Source organism: Microsporum canis, genomic scaffold (genome assembly GCF_000151145.1).
Source record: "Microsporum canis CBS 113480 supercont1.1 genomic scaffold, whole genome shotgun sequence".
NCBI classification, from domain to species: Eukaryota; Fungi; Ascomycota; class Eurotiomycetes; order Onygenales; family Arthrodermataceae; genus Microsporum; species Microsporum canis.
The window spans coordinates 2,730,687-2,746,652 of NW_003299169.1; the positions used below are offsets into that span (position 1 = coordinate 2,730,687).

Consider the following 15,966-nt stretch of genomic DNA (forward strand, 5'->3'; position numbering starts at 1 on the left):
GCCTTCCCAGTCATCTATTCATCCTATGTTGGCAGAGGAAACAATGGGGCAAGCTGCTAAGGACGAGAAGTATTCTGCTACTCGTTTACTTTCTCCGATTGATGCTTCCTACCAACCAGCGAGAGCTATCACCAAAATTCCTGCTACTTCTTCTCTAGAGGAGATTCTTGAGAACCTCGAGCGAGATGGAGGTGTTATTCTGACTGATTTTGTTTCATTGGAAACGTTGGACCAGATTGATAAGGAGCTTGAACCTCATACAAAGCCCATTGTCGATAATGATTCATATGATAACTTCATTGGAAAGAAGACCCTCGTTATTCCTGGCTTGATCTCGAAGTCAGATACCCTCGCCAACATCCTTGACTCGAATGAGACTATAGAGAAGCTCCTCAAAGTAATTTTGGAGGAGAGATATCCGGCAGTTTTTGAGGGACACACTGAAGAGCTTGTCGTTGACCCATTACTGAGTATTTCCATGGGTTTCCACGTTGGTCATGGCTCTCCCCGCCAGGCACTACACAGGGACGACATGATTTTTTCCAGTAAACACCGTCCCGACATGAAGATTAATGAAGTAGACGGTTTCAGTTGCTTTTTGGCAGGAACCAGGATCACCCGTGAAAATGGCGGTACGATGGTCATTCTAGGTTCTCACAAGTGGGAGCACGACAGGCGTGGCAAGCCTGAAGAAGTTTCATTCCTTGGTAAGGCTAATATGTTATAAATCCCCATTGTTTTTCGGGACTAACATGGCATTCAGAGATGGAGAGAGGCTCGGCTTTCATTTTCCTCAGTACCATGGCTCATGGTGCTGGATACAATACTATTCCAGGCGAGGTTCGTAAGATTATGAATCTCGTCTTTTGCCGAGGAACTCTACGTCAGGAGGAGAACCAATTCTTGTGTAATCCTCGAAGCAAAGTCCTAAAGATGAGTCCAAAGCTACAAACTCTGCTTGGATTCAAGAAGCCAGCAGGCACTTGGTTAGGAATGGTTGAAAATGATGACCCTGCGAAAGATCTTGCTGCTATTTATGAGAAGATGTTCAAATAGTGGAAATTTCCGCCCTCCCTTAAAATCCAATATTAACTATTTATGGCATATATTAAAATCTAACGGATGCATTCAAATGTCCATTTTACAAGTAGATGGGTAAGAAACTTGGGTAGCGTTTGATGAAGTAATTCTCGACTAAGAAAACACTTCAATATGACGTCGACTACGCAACTAGTTTTTCCTCAATTTTTGAGATCGAATAGGAGGGCCTTTCGACCATTGAATCATGTATCATTAACCGTATACATGTGAATAAAGTATACTATCTATATCCACCACTGCTCTGCCCCACGCTTGTTGTTCATCGTCCGCCTCTAACCAACCTTGACCGAATATTGACATGCCTTCGTTGGGCATTTATGTTTATGAGCGAATTAGACATGGTCAACTGCACTTAATTTCAGATCGATTGGTTAACCATTTACTTAGCTATATATATATAGCTATAATTCGAACACATCAATTTACTTTTCAGTCGAGCACAAGGAGATTGACAGATTTCAGATAATTAGCAGTCTCTGCACAATTACGTAGTTATATATCATTGGCTTTGTGGTTAGTTACCCTTTCTAAGTTTAAAAAGTAGCTAACCAGATGCTAAATCCTGTTGTTTGCCATTCTTTCAGGTAGCCACCTTTGGTGATACACTTATTCCGATTGCCACGATGTTAATAATTGGTTCTAATGAGGGGAGGAGACCCTTTAGGTGAGCAAGATCACCGGCTGTGTTTGAGGCGCATATGCAAGACTTGTCCAACCCTGTTTAATGTCGTATTTACAGGGAAACTTTCCTTGGGGGGCGGGATTTCAGTGATATAGCAAAATATGGCTAGAAATTGAGTGGAGAGCCTTGCATACCCTCAGGGATGTTTACTACAGCTCATTATCCGAGTATTAAAAGGTCCCGGCAGTCCAGTTTATTGTGAGCAATTACTCATCCCTCCGTTTCCATCCATTCAATTTGGACCCATGTTTATTTTGTTTTCTGGACATGATCTAAGTGCCGGCTCAACATAACAACTATCTCCAGCGTCGTGAGGACTGCGGGGACAGTTTAACCTCCCAATTTGACACGATTTCCAACCATTCGTTGACCAAGAAGCATAGAAGTTTGGGGTGTACTCTCTGAGTTGATGAAGCATATATGTCGATGATATCGTAACGGGAAACTTTCACAAGAACCCTCGGTACTCTAGCTAATTACTGAGTTACCCGGATATTTCGATTCCTAGTGTCTTTACGATCAGTATATGTTTCGGTCATCATGCACCTCGAATGCGAAAAGGCGCATGAAGTTGTGTTGGATGAAGTTAGGGATGCCGTCAATCTTCGGCCAACGCACTTCGGCAACTCCAAGAGACTGGCAAATAGATGGGATCATCGACTGAGTGAGGAGAGCCTATCACAAGGTGCATCGCCTCTAAAAGACTCCGTTAAAACAGTCACCCCGTCGGAAACAATCCCACTTGGGGTCGGAAGACCAGCTTCACTATTTTACCCGTGGCAATCCATGACTATGACCGGGACAAAGGAGTCGAACCCAACAAATGCCATGACATGCACAAAGGGGGAGGCAGCATTTGACCTTTCTTCTGCCTTAAACTATGCTGAGCCATCAGGCTGGAGTCAATTGGTAGCTTGTTTCCGGGAGAATACTCGTCTTATTCACAATCCCCCCTATCAGGACTGGGACACAACTCTTACATGTGGGTCGACATCTGCTATAGACTTAGCCTTACGCATGTTCTGCAACAGGGGTGACTGGATCTTGACTGAAATCTCTACATACACCGGTACGCTTATGGCATCGAGAGCTCAGGGTCTCAAAATTCAGGCTATCGAAATGGATGAGGACGGTCTACTACCAGATGATTTGGATAATAAGCTACGTAACTGGGACATGTCACGGGGTCGCAAGCCTTTTATTCTATATACTATTCCGTCTGGGCACAATCCAACAGGCATAACCCAACCCACAGCGCGAAAAGCAGCAATCTACCGAGTTGCTGAGCGGCATGATTTATTAATCATTGAAGATGACCCATACTTTTTCTTACGACTGAATGAATCCTCTGCATTACTGGATATTTATCCCCCTTTCTCATTGTTTGACAAACTGCGGAAATCATTACCAACATCATATTTATCTTTAGACAAATCTGGCCGAGTTATCCGTGTGGAATCTACCTCAAAAATTCTTGCTCCTGGCCTCCGCTGTGGGTGGCTAACAGCTAGCAGTCAAATAGTCGATATTTTTGCAAACTTGGTTGAAGTAGGGCCTGCATCACCCAGTGGGCCTTCACAAGTTATGCTATACAAACTGCTTGTTGAGAACTGGGGTCAAGAAGGCTTTGCTAACTGGTTAAACCACTTGTCAAGGGAGTATAGGTCAAGGAGGGATATTATGATTGCTGCATGCGCGAAGCATCTACCTACTGGGATATGTACATGGACGACACCATCACACGGAATGTTCTTGTGGATTACTATAGATTTAGAGAGGCACCCTGACTACACAGAGATGTGGACAGTTCAGTGCCTTGATGTTGAGGATAGGATTTATGAGCGAGCTGAGAGTAACGGGGTTATTGTTGCAAGGGGAAGCTGGTTCAATGTTGAAAAGCATGTGGATAAGGTGTTTTTCAGGATGACGTTTGTTTCTACGGCCTCACAGGATGACCTCGAACAAGGAGTTAAGCAGCTCAGTAAAGCTGTCAGAGACGAATTTAGGTTGCCGAGGCCATAACAAAGCGGCTGGATAGATAATTGCCAATCAAACCATGCTTAACAAATATGCAAAGCAAAAACATAACTGCCTGGAATTAATTGGTATCCTCTTCATTAGTCATTTTATATAAGTGAACAGTGGGGAAAGTCCATCAAGGTGCCAGGCTCATAATAGTGGCAGTTAATCCTAGCTATCTCAATCGACGAATAGGAGCTCAATTGGCATTTTGAGAAGTGGCTAGTTATCTATGTATACTATGTACTCCATACTCCGTTCAAGCTAGTTATTAGAGTTAAAGATAAGGTTATAACCTTGTTCAAGTTTAACGTTAACTAATTACCCGATATTCCCGGAGATAGCCGCTTCCCCTGTCACCTTTTAACTAATGAATGTACTACGGAGTATTTATATATGAAGTACATGACTTTACTACAAATGTACATACATACATATGCACATACATGTATGGTTGCCCAGGCCGCTGGGATCCACAGTTGTTTATATGTACACAGTACAGTCCGTAACTTTGCATTTATTGTACGACATGGTATGTACATGGCAGGTGTCCTGGTATCCCAGAGAGCCCGGCAGCTAAATTATATGAATAAACTGATTGTGCTGTTAAATGTTCAGTAATTTATAAAAAAATTCACTTAGTAAAGCCATACGATATTCCTTTTCTTGGCCACACAATGGTTGTTGTCGCCGTTGCTGGCGGTACTGGAGGTGTCGGTCGTACCGTTTTAGATGCTATTGCGAAGTCAGGTAGACACACAGCCATAGTGCTATCAAGAACTGTGAGTTTGCTAATACTATTTTTCTAATGAAACTGCGGTTAATATTACTCTAGGCGGCAGCAGCCGCGCCATCTAACGAACCAAGCCGTTTTGCTGTCGACTATAACAATGTCGAGCAGATGAAGAGTATTCTGCAAGATAACAACGTTGAAGTCGTTGTATCGGCCTTGCTTTTATCTGATGAAAATGTTGCACGATCTCAGATAAATCTGATTCAAGCTGCTGCTCAATCAGGAACAGTGACCAAATTTATCCCCAGTGAATACTACATTGATTTTCATGCTCCAATTCCGTGAGTTCTCTTCAGGTATTTTCTTACTACCGCACAACTGACTTGTGATGTACAGTGGTTCTGACTTGTTTACCAACTTTCAAATTGAGGCTGAGGAAGAGCTCTTACGACATCCACAGTTGACTTGGACCCTTATTAGGGTTGGGATCTTCCTCGATCATCTAACTATGCCTCATAATCCTAAGCCAACATATATTAGCCCATTCTGGGTATTCGTCGACATAGACCACGAGCGATGTGTCTTTCCTGGCGACGGATCACAACCACTTGTACTTACGCACTCAACAGACCTGGCAGCATATATAGAGTGTTTAATAGGACTTCCGGCCAAAGACTGGCCACGTGAAACCCTTGCAGCATCAAACAAGCTGCAGGTAAAGGACCTTGAAAATCTTCTTAAGAAAGTTACAGGTACCTTGGCTTACAATTCAGTTATATCGGTATATTCAAATTTCTAACATTGCCGATAGGAAAAGATTTCAATGTCACATACGATCCTGTAGAATCAATTCATAAGGGTCAGATCACCCCGTTACCTTCTAACGAGGCAGTGTTTGATGATCCTGCTAAGGGTGAATTGTTCCACGAAGTTGAGCTTCAGGTCATGCTTTCAATGCTGAGCAATGCGCATGACTTACCTGGAAAGAGTCTTGCAGCACTTTTTCCCGAGGTTCAAATAACAGATATTGAAGAATTCCTTACAGCAGGCTGGAAAATGAAGCAGAGCACAAAGCCATAGAACTTGTCAGCAGTGAAGACTAAGGGTTGAGATTCATACACATGAAAGCCACCGCACCCGCTACAATATGTAGTTATTACATAAAATTGAAGATCCTAAGCTAAACACTCCATTTCAGATTATACTGTTCGTGCTTAAAGTATTGTCACTGTTATCTATAATTATGTATAGATAGATTAATCTAACTGTGGAACAAGCCTTCCGTGGGATTCCTAGATAACGTATTCCCACTGGGCCTAGGAATAAATTTCTAAATATTAATAGATATCATGCTTTAGAGTAAAAATGACGCTCAATTCAGTATATATCGCACTTGCCTATCTACATCTCAATAACCCTATAATGCTTCCTCGCATACAAAAACCAAAGCGAGGCAATGAAAATAGCAATCAACACAAGGACTCCTGAAACATAATTCATCTGGCTTGGAATGACTTCTGAGTGCGCAGGGAAACAATAGAATATAAGAGCCACTAGAGTCCATGCAAGCATAATAATGTTGGCAAGAAAACCTAATTTGGGATACCAAAATGGCCCATGCTGAAAGTTAGATCTGCCCTGCCAAAGAACCAATATAGTAGGAATACTATAGCTGGTATATTGCAGTAAAATGCCAGTTGCGATAAGTGAATTGAAGGCCAGTTCGGAAGCAAGATAAAGACAACCAAATAAGGCTGTGCCGACGGCTGATCCAACGAGAGACCAGATTGGGGTATAGAAAGGCGCTGGGAAGAGCTTGCTAAAATGACGATGTAAAGGAAATCCAGACTCTCTGCTAATTGACCAAGCAAGACGAGACTGCCATGTTTGGATAGACCATACGGACGCAAAAACAAGAAAAAGGACAGGAACCCAAAGGCCAATGGCAGCAGCTTTACTGCCAGTAATGTGATATAAAACAGAGAGCCCTGAATAGTCAGTCGTATCAATAGGGCCAATGTTGACAAGAACAGCCAAAATCATCAATAAACCGCTGCTGAATGCAATAACTATAGTCCAAATCAAAGCTTTTGGGATATTCGTGCTCGGGGAGGGGATTTCTTCGGCCAAGTGCGTAGCAACATCGAGGCAAGAGAAACACCAATTCGACCCGTTTAAACCAATGAGGAATGCCACACCGTCCGGCCATCCTGAAGTATTGACAATCTTGAAAAAATCACCAGCGCTCGTGCGGGTTTTGGATGTGGCGAATAGAGTGATGATAATAGCACCAACAGAGAGGACGTTAAGGAGCAATAATGCGTTTGACATTTTTGGCAATAAGTTTTCGAAGAAGGCACCGAGACACGTAACAATATTGATGAGCTGAAAAGCCACGAATCCCATCCATCGCTGGTATACGAAGTTGGGATGAAGGAGGGTAACGATTGTAAAGGCATTCAGGGGCACCGCGAGGTTACCAGAGGCACCAATGGCAATAGCGGCAATCCAGCTAATCATTGCGGTAGAATAAGATAGACCTCGTCGATATCTCTCTGGGGCAACTTTATGTACCCATATATACTGTCCACCTGGATGGGGTATCGCGGAAATCAATTCAGAAAGGGTTGTTGCGGTAGCCAGACCGACTGCTGCCATTGCAATGAAGCCCCAAAAGACCACAGGCGAGCCGCCCATGGGTATGCCTGTACCTAGGACAAGAAGAAGGCCAACAGCTGTGTTGGTGACCCCATATCCGATTCCGATAGCCGATAGAGTGGTGAATGGCTTTTGTGTCTGGATAAGGATATTTCCCTCCTGAATCGAACTGGAAGTGCGCGTATTGACCTTCTCTGCCTTCTCCGCTTTCTCTGCCACTTGCTCTGACGACATGGTCCCTGGGCTGGCAATGCCGGACTATGCAGGTGGTGTTGATTCTTCGTAGCCTATATGCAAATAGAGGTGATGTAGGGGCACAAGAACGAAAAAAAAAAGTGACAGATCTGGAGAGACAACAGCCTGACCTCTACGTCAGACTGAAAGCGAGCCCTTTGCATACACGGGCACACTTGACACATGCTGCTCATCACTGGTTGCAATGTCTTTCCTTCTTATGATGCATGATGCGGACTTGATATAAACTTCGCCAGCCTGCTTGAACGACCATCCGCTGAACTCTCATCGGAAAGAAGAAACCCAAATCATGAGCTCTTGTGAAAATAAGAAAACCCATTTTTGAGTGCGACCCATGATATTATACTCTCGTTTGTAGCAAGGTAGGCCCCGGATGCGGATATTCAGTGGAGACATAGTATGTATATACGTATCTGTGGAGTTGTTAGTTATGGGGACGAGAATGCGGCAGAAGAGTGGAAAAGCGGCTTGATGCCGATGCATGTTTGTGCAGGGCGGGATTCACCAACCAGACTCTCTTGACCTCGAGTCAGGCCATGCAGAGAGATATGCGTGTCATGTAACCCGAAAATGGAGAAAACGAACGCCTTTCAAGTGGCAAGGGACCCCAGACAACCGCTGTTTTTCTTTTTTTGCTTGTGACGGAAGTTCGAAAGACGGCCAACCGGGGAGGCATACGTTATATCGCATGGAACAAATACGAACATGAACCTAAAGCGAGCCACCTGTACGACTTCTTCCTTGTGGCCGGCGATATCTGTCGAAGCGTCAGATCGGATAAGATATTACCATCTGGACTTGACTTACTCCCTGGCAGGTTGTGATTGCAATCCGTCTGCATGCTGTGTAAAACGGAACCGACCTACCTCTGCTGGGTTAGTAACGGTTATAAAAGCTATGTACATATCTATCCATATCTAGACAAGCTAGAAATACTTATTTACATAATATTATATTCTGTAAACCTTCTGGAAATCGACATCGACTGACTCTGTTGAATTTTGGCATCTTAATCCACCAAAATGCCTGAGTTTCCTCCCCCAATTGACCCATCTTATGTGCCATCCGTCTCACTTACGAGGATTCCCGCAAATGCGCCAATCGAAGACATCCTCGCCATTCTTGAGCGAGATGGCGGGCTTATCTTGACAGATCTCGTCTCAAGTCAAGATGTAGCCGCCATCAACGACGAGCTTGACCCGTATGTCCAGAAGGCCAGGGCCGAGGCTCACGCTGCATACGATCTGATTCCCAAGCAAACAATAATGGTTCCTGGTGTTGTAGGCAAGTCACCAACGATGGCCAAAATTGCCGAGTTTGAGGTTATTGATAAACTGCGGACGTTGGTCCTGCAAAAGAAGTGCACTGCGACCTGGGAGGACCGAACAGAAGAATTTACAATCGGCCCTATATTGAACAGCAGTTTGACATACAACATCAGCTATGGCGGCCCTCGTCAAAGGTTGCACAGAGATGACATGATCCATGGCATCTACCATAGTGGTGGTGAATACAACCTTTCAAACGAAACTATGCTTGGCTTCATGATTGCAGGGTGTAAAACTACCCGCGAGAATGGAGCCACGATGGCCATTCCTGGGTCTCATAAGTGGAACCATACTCGGGTTCCCCGAACTGATGAGGTCTGCTTTGCTGGTAAGTCAAGTTTGCTCCAGCTGCCCTCTTACAGGCAACCTGGGGCTTAACATATCTTTCACACGAGATGAGACGAAATTTTCTAATAGACGTAAATGATCCAGAGATGGAGCCAGGCTCGGCCTTTGTCTTTCTCGGTACTGTCTATCATGGTGCCGGGCATAACTCTGTTCCCGACCAGGTGCGCAAGGTCTACGGCCTATTTTTCATCTCAGGGACTCTTCGGCCAGAGGAAAATCAATTTTTAGCTATTCCTCGAAGCAAAGTACTCAAAATGAGCGATGAAATGCTCTCCCTCCTTGGGTATAAAAAACCAGAGACATGGCTGGGTATTGTGAATAACGGTGACCCGGCAGAAAACCTTCAAGAGGTACTTGAAATGGCCAGCTCATAATGGCCTTTTATAATTGCGACGAGTTTACCACCTCCTATTAAGTGTCGATAGGTATATAGCCTCACTATCAAAGGAGACTGCTTGCCAGTTGGGAAGTGGTCGACATCACAAAGTCGCAAGCGTGTTTGGCTTTCACCTTCCCTCCATATTCAAAAACATATTAGTTTATCTCGCCGACTAACCTGATATATAAGGTAGGGGTCAAGTAATATATCATCTTAATAGTATAATCATGATCAGTATTCTTGATCAAAAGTCGTTTCGTCTTCAACTTTTTTCAGGTAGAATTTGTGATTCACGTGACTGATTTTGAGTCTACCACGTGATGAATTAAGTAACTTTATTAATCATTTATTACTAAGTTATGAACGTACGAGATGCTTGCCATAACTAAATATTATTACTCTAGTATACACCCTGGGCTTTCCATCGCTTGTCTTATATCCTCTTTATTGTCCCTCTTTCCTCTACTCAATATGTCTGATGACGAGGTAAGGTTTATTCATGACCAAGAGATTTACCCCAATCACCACGAAACATCTGTTGGCTAACCTTGTGTAGGGAGCCTCACCGCGCGAAGTGGTTGTGGAAGCCTGCCGCCGCGACCAACCCTACCTCATTGAAGAGCTCCACGAAAATTTATACAAGGATAAGCCTGATGAGTTTTCAGACTTCATTAACGGAGTCACAGACTCTATGGGAAACTACGCGCTACACATCTGTGCCACCTACGGTAGCTGTAAGAAACCCCTCCCCCCACCTTAGCGCCCATTTGTCTCTGCGTTCTCGTCAATATCCAGCTAATAGCCGGGATATACATATAGATGATACGATGGACTATCTTCTAGACATATATCACTTTGAAGTAGACCCTACCAACCGTATCGATGGCGACACACCGCTCCACCTGGCCGTTCGGCACGGGAACGAAAAGGACATTGAAGTCGGCATGTCAATGTTAGAGATGATGCTTGAGGCAGGCTGTGATCCGCGTATACGGAACAAGAAAGGCCAAAAACCAGCAGATTGCGTGATGCCGCAATATAATCAGATGAGAACTGCACTAATGAAGGTGGAGTATATGATGCAAGAGGGCCAAGGGGTGGAAGGGCAGGGCCAGGATGCTGACGAAGATGAGCCTAGCGATGGGCCGAGTGATGATGAGGATGATGGTCAGGCGAGGAAACGTTAGCCTTTCAAGGAACGGGAGTTATGGTGTTTTTCTTTACCGATCTTTATGTTGGCATGATCTTTACTCTTTTCTTTTGTTTTGGCATGTCGGCTGGATGCAATCTATAGTGCATTGTTGGGAGGAACCGGCTTACAGGAATATACACTAGACTTTTCACATTGTCGTCTCTAAAGCATGATATGTACGGGTGTTTCCATTATTATTTTCCCTCCAGATTCCGGGTATACATGAGTAATAAGTAATCCAAGCTTGATTCGTGACCGTCTATGCATCGGAGTCATCGTCATCCCGACGACCTCTCCTTCGAGGCGCCTCTGCCTCAGCACTCTCTGCTTCCGCAATATTACCATCTTTAATACCTAAGCTCCTTTTCAACCTCTTCTCAAACTGCTTACTATCTTCATCTTCACCTTCTTGCCCTATACCGAATACCTCTCTTGCCATTCCTGACACGCCTGACACGCCAACCTCTATCTTACCCCTCGGGCCAACAAAATACTCAATTACCTCCTCCCCCGTGTCTGAATCCCGGATCTTTAGTAGGTATCCTTCCTTACACAGCCGAGTGAGTAACTTGTCCGTTCTATCAAGCGGTGTCTGTGTTTCCGCATTGACGCGGCGGAGATACCTGTACAATTTGCCTTCTGACAACGACCCGCCCGATAGCATGATCAGCGATATGATAAAGGTGTATATTGCTACATATGAGCTTTCAGTGGCTGAAGAAGGCGCTTTGGACGGCTGTAAGATGGCTGGAGTCCGATAAGCGGAGGGCAGTGTAGAGATGACTATCCATGACTTTGACGTGCCTGCCTTTTCTACACGTTGAGCCGCTTTTGATCCGTCAGCAAAGCAACATACGCTCAGGTAAGGAAGTAACCCAAGCACTCACCTCTCCTCTGGCTTATGGTTACTTTTTCTTTATTTGGTTGCTCTACCATCTGCATGCCAAAGACATCTTTCAACGTCTTCTGTGCATCGAGGAAGACAAGCTTAAAATGCCGTGATCCACCCTCACCCAGCACTTTAGTAGATATGTCGGTTCGGCGAATGGTTTGACGTGAGTATTCACAAGCCAGGGCTAGCCGAACCAGCTTCTTCACCATCACATTCATCGAAGCAGAGGTCTGCAGGTGCCCGCCCTGCTGGTATTCGTCATCAGACTCAGGGGTAGCACTATGTCGGCGCTGTGTGGCTCGTTGCGTCTGCGTGCGTAGTGGAGAGCCATTTTCACTGTCTACCGCCTCCTCATCTTCGTCATCGGCCTGGCGCCAGCAATACTTAGCATCATTTTGCCAATGGTGGGATGGCTGGTTTAAACTTACACGACGTTTTCGAGGCATCCTTCTTTATATTAATCGAGGTTATCTAGACTATCTGGTATATGAGCTTAGTCTAAGCTATTAAATATTGATATACCATCAAGATGCTGATACTGCGGTGATAAATCTGTGATGAGATATCTTGAAAGCGCGAATCAATTAAAGCTGAAAGCGCGCTTCAGCGAAACGCGAGATCACGTGATAATCGAGCTTTGTCGTTCCCGTCAAGCGCCTTTTCTCAACTTCACCCCAACAACCAAAGACGACGTGGTATTATTTATATACTACCATAACTATGAAGAAGAAATGACATGTATTCAAGACTAGAAACAATAAATTTAGGACTTATCTTTGCACTCAAACTATGGAGATCGGTCGACATATAGCACGACCAATATCGAGAGTTTCGTTTTCTTGCACCTTCCGAGCTCCTTTATCAATATATCGAAAGATTTTCATTCACTACTCGACTGTCACGAGGATGTCGGAGCCCCATGATTTATTTGAGTATACGTCCGGGCGATGGATGCCTGTTAAGTCCCTTCCATGGCTATCGATCAGCGTATGAGGCTGATTATTTGCTTAAGCTACAACGATGCCTTGAGACTCGCAGAGAGAAAACGTTCTTTTCATATCTCAGAGCTTAAACGCCTTGCTGCAGCATCGATACACCAGAAAAAGGAAGATGTTGCTAGGTTCGAGAAACTTGCGGAAGGAGGCTTCAATAGAACATTTCTCATAACCATGCGAAATGGTTTTCAGCTGGTTGCACGCATTCCCTATCCGATAACTGGGCCAAAGGACCTCCTCATTGCGAATGAAGTGGCTACAATGGATTTTCTTCGCTCCCAGGGTATACCTGTTCCGAAAGTTTACGGCTACTCTACAGTATCAACAAACCCTGCAGGCACGGAGTACATCTTTATGGAGCTGATACATGGTAGAAACTTGGGAGATATCTGGTTTGACTTATTGGAAGGACAGAGAATCACTATTATCTCTAACCTTGTGGAGTTAGAGTCCCGAATCTTTTCTTTACGATTCCCAGCAAGCGGAAGCCTTTATTACTGCGATGATCTGCAAGAAGAAGATAGTAGAATTATTGTTCCAAGTACACATCCTACTAGTGAGAGTCGCTTTTGTATTGGTCCTGAAACCACCCTTGGATTATGGTTCGGTAAACGACTCAATCTGCAAATTGAGCGTGGACCATGTAAGTGATTTCATTTTTTTTTATATTACTTTGTCCCCATTAATGCGTCAGGAATTAATGCGTAAAAGACAAGGATTGTTTAGGAGCTCTGACCGCGGGCGCTAAGAAAGAAATTGCGTATCTGACAAAATTTGGACAGCCCGTTCAACCTTTCCAGCGTCTCCGTAGAGAGATCTACGGCTATGAGCCACGTTCACATCTGGATCACGTAGTCAACTTGAAACAATACCTGCAAATTGCGTCTCATCTAGTACCACACGATGACCCAGCTCTTGCACGTCCAATTATGCGGCATCCCGATCTTCAACCCAACAATATATTCGTCTCCGACAAACTTGAAATCACTGGATTGATTGACTGGCAAAATTGTTCTGTCCTTCCACTGTTTCTTCAATGCGGGATTCCAAACAGTTTTCAGAACTACGGGGACGATGTCTCAGAATCAATGCAATTTCCCAGTCTGCCAGACAATTTTGATGATTTGGGGGAAATGGAGCAATTTTCTGAAGTAGAACTACTACGTAGGCGCCAAATTCACTACTTCTATGTCAGAAGAACTGCAGAAATGAACACTGAACACTACAATGCGTTGATGAATGATGTGAACACTTTAAAGCGAAAACTCTTTCACCACGCAAGTGACCCCTGGGACGGTGATGATATTACCCTTAAAGCCGATCTAATCCATTTAAGAAAGCATTGGCCAAAGCTTACCGGTGGCTCGGGTACTCCGTGCCCAATCACTTATTCAGACGATGAGGCTACTACCTGTGTGCAGTTAGACCAAGCGCAAGTAGAGGCGGACGAGCAGTTACAAGCTTGTAGAGAAGCGATTGGCGTTGGAACTGAAGGTTGGGTTCCTCGTGAACTATATGAAGAAGTAAAGCAACGTGAGCAAAAGCTTAAGTCTGATGCTTTTGATGCTGCTGAGACCGACGAAGAGAGGGCGAAGATAAGAGAGCACTGGATTTTCGACGACTTTTGTGAAGAAGAGTATATGTGAAACGCAGGCCTGCTCAATGATTACTATCTAAGTGTGTCCGTGGCCACTTTATTCCCAAGGAGCGAACTGGATTAAAAATAACCCGACATTCTGCGTCTGCATTGTGGCCCACTGTTCTAAATCTTGAGCCCTATCGCCAGTCGCCCTATGGCTGGGCCGTTTACGAGGTCAGCCGCGAACCACGAGTATAGCTTGATCCCCAGGGACGCCGAATGGCGGACATTTGGTGACAGCTTGCCCTTTCGAGCAGGTACATCCCCACTGGGTGTCGGTATTGCCTATAGCAGCAGGCCAAGTTGCGGAATGTTTTGCCGGACATTGTTTCTGCAGCGTAATCACCATCCATTGATATGGTCTTATGGGAGTCTATCGCCACAACATTAAAGCGAATCAAGGTAAACTTTGGCCACTTGAAAATACTAGTCAGCAATGCCGGTATATTGTGGCCGTTGATATCGGGCTTCCGACCAAGCATGGAGCTCATACAGTAACTAAATCCCAACTTACATCGACCTAGCCATATCTCCAAGCAAGAAAGGATGAAACCAGACTCGGGATGTCAACGTCATTAGAACGCATCTTATCACAGATTTTTGTGCCACTCCTCCTAACCCCACACATTGATAGACAGCCCCCCTTTCATCACCAGCAGGTTGTCCTCAGTTACTTAGCAAGCTGATAGTAATATCCCACGCTATGTTCTTGGGAACTAGGCACATTTACTGACGGAACAGAGTCATCAAATTTGCAAATTGTGACGCTGCAAGCACCAGCAAGGTGGCATAAGCCGAACACCAGGAGACCCGTCTATCAGGTAATTAAAGCTGGTTTGAATGTACTCGCGGTAGTTGCCTTTTCAGTATGAAAAGATGTCCAACAAAGCACTTTATCGTCCAAGTATAGTGCATAAGCCGCATACTATGCACAATATGTGTGAAATTCTTTGGAATAAACCGGTAGATATCCTCCTGGTGAAGATACAATTGCCCATAGGATTAAATTAAACAGAACGCGAAGAGCTCATGTCAATTGTCTTTGAGGAGCCTTTCGTTGGGTCACGGACATGTTTAACAACCATATCCTCACGCTCTACGCAGTCTGAAGTCGAGTCATTTATAGATGAAGACTGAAGGACAGGATTCATTATGTTGAGTTGATAAAACTCGCAATGATAAAATGCTGTGTGCCAACAAAACTCGTGTCTCCTTAATTCGACTCTTAGTCGACCTCTTGAAACATAAAGAACACTCAGCAACTCCGTGCATAGGCACAATATATTCTCATTACTCTCATCCATGGAGTTAACGACAGTCTATGCATTCTTGTATCCCATTTTGTTCATGCTCTCTTATAACTCTCAATATAAACTATGTCTTGGTATAGCAAAAGCGCGCCTTGGTCTCGTCGATTCAAGTATAGAATCAATTCAGTCATCTATCAGGAGTCGTACATAGAGAGAAACAGCTAATGTTTGCCCATGAGACGGCCATTTTTTTTTGGAAATTGTATACAAACGGGAACACTGTCTCGTAATACCACAGTATATTTTGAAATAGGAAATGCTTCAATCTCCGTGGAGCCACAGTTTTGAAGCTCAAAATAAATAAAAGAACTGTATTCATATCAAAAACGCCTTGTATCTAGGAACCTAAGCCTGGTTTGAGGAACCAGTGAGGTTACATTAAACTTCTTACCTCGTACGCCAGCCTATTAATATACGATAGAGTTGTTGGAGGTG

General features: G+C 44.4%; 8 protein-coding genes across 8 annotated transcripts; 6 read left to right on the forward strand and 2 right to left on the reverse strand.

Annotated features, from left to right (window-relative positions):
* Window positions 1–43: 43 nt before the first annotated feature.
* On the forward strand, window positions 44–1,056 carry MCYG_00996 (phytanoyl-CoA dioxygenase; the record flags this gene model as incomplete). The annotated part of the gene is made up of 2 exons (XM_002850846.1): window positions 44–707; window positions 764–1,056. 2 exons carry the CDS (start codon window positions 44–46, stop codon window positions 1,054–1,056), a joined length of 957 nt encoding a protein of 318 aa, XP_002850892.1.
* Window positions 1,057–2,323: 1,267 nt separating this feature from the next.
* Window positions 2,324–3,805, forward strand: MCYG_00997 (aromatic amino acid aminotransferase; the record flags this gene model as incomplete). The annotated part of the gene is made up of 1 exon (XM_002850847.1): window positions 2,324–3,805. The coding sequence occupies one exon, from the start codon at window positions 2,324–2,326 to the stop codon at window positions 3,803–3,805; it is 1,482 nt and encodes a 493-aa protein (XP_002850893.1).
* A 674-nt stretch (window positions 3,806–4,479) lies between these two features.
* MCYG_00998 (conserved hypothetical protein) lies at window positions 4,480–5,615 on the forward strand (the record flags this gene model as incomplete). The annotated part of the gene is made up of 4 exons (XM_002850848.1): window positions 4,480–4,584; window positions 4,638–4,876; window positions 4,932–5,287; window positions 5,347–5,615. 4 exons carry the CDS (start codon window positions 4,480–4,482, stop codon window positions 5,613–5,615), a joined length of 969 nt encoding a protein of 322 aa, XP_002850894.1.
* A 212-nt stretch (window positions 5,616–5,827) lies between these two features.
* Window positions 5,828–7,427, reverse strand: MCYG_00999 (choline transport protein; the record flags this gene model as incomplete). Its single annotated transcript, XM_002850849.1, has 2 exons — window positions 5,828–5,851; window positions 5,952–7,427. The coding sequence occupies 2 exons, from the start codon at window positions 7,425–7,427 to the stop codon at window positions 5,828–5,830; spliced, it is 1,500 nt and encodes a 499-aa protein (XP_002850895.1).
* A 1,043-nt stretch (window positions 7,428–8,470) lies between these two features.
* On the forward strand, window positions 8,471–9,707 carry MCYG_01000 (phytanoyl-CoA dioxygenase; the record flags this gene model as incomplete). Its single annotated transcript, XM_002850850.1, has 3 exons — window positions 8,471–9,104; window positions 9,209–9,474; window positions 9,693–9,707. 3 exons carry the CDS (start codon window positions 8,471–8,473, stop codon window positions 9,705–9,707), a joined length of 915 nt encoding a protein of 304 aa, XP_002850896.1.
* Window positions 9,708–9,974: 267 nt separating this feature from the next.
* Window positions 9,975–10,690, forward strand: MCYG_01001 (ankyrin repeat protein; the record flags this gene model as incomplete). The annotated part of the gene is made up of 3 exons (XM_002850851.1): window positions 9,975–9,989; window positions 10,060–10,237; window positions 10,368–10,690. The coding sequence occupies 3 exons, from the start codon at window positions 9,975–9,977 to the stop codon at window positions 10,688–10,690; spliced, it is 516 nt and encodes a 171-aa protein (XP_002850897.1).
* Window positions 10,691–10,954: 264 nt separating this feature from the next.
* On the reverse strand, window positions 10,955–12,033 carry MCYG_01002 (conserved hypothetical protein; the record flags this gene model as incomplete). The annotated part of the gene is made up of 2 exons (XM_002850852.1): window positions 10,955–11,523; window positions 11,583–12,033. The coding sequence occupies 2 exons, from the start codon at window positions 12,031–12,033 to the stop codon at window positions 10,955–10,957; spliced, it is 1,020 nt and encodes a 339-aa protein (XP_002850898.1).
* A 525-nt stretch (window positions 12,034–12,558) lies between these two features.
* MCYG_01003 (phosphotransferase family protein) lies at window positions 12,559–14,228 on the forward strand (the record flags this gene model as incomplete). The annotated part of the gene is made up of 2 exons (XM_002850853.1): window positions 12,559–13,225; window positions 13,294–14,228. 2 exons carry the CDS (start codon window positions 12,559–12,561, stop codon window positions 14,226–14,228), a joined length of 1,602 nt encoding a protein of 533 aa, XP_002850899.1.
* Window positions 14,229–15,966: the final 1,738 nt, after the last annotated feature.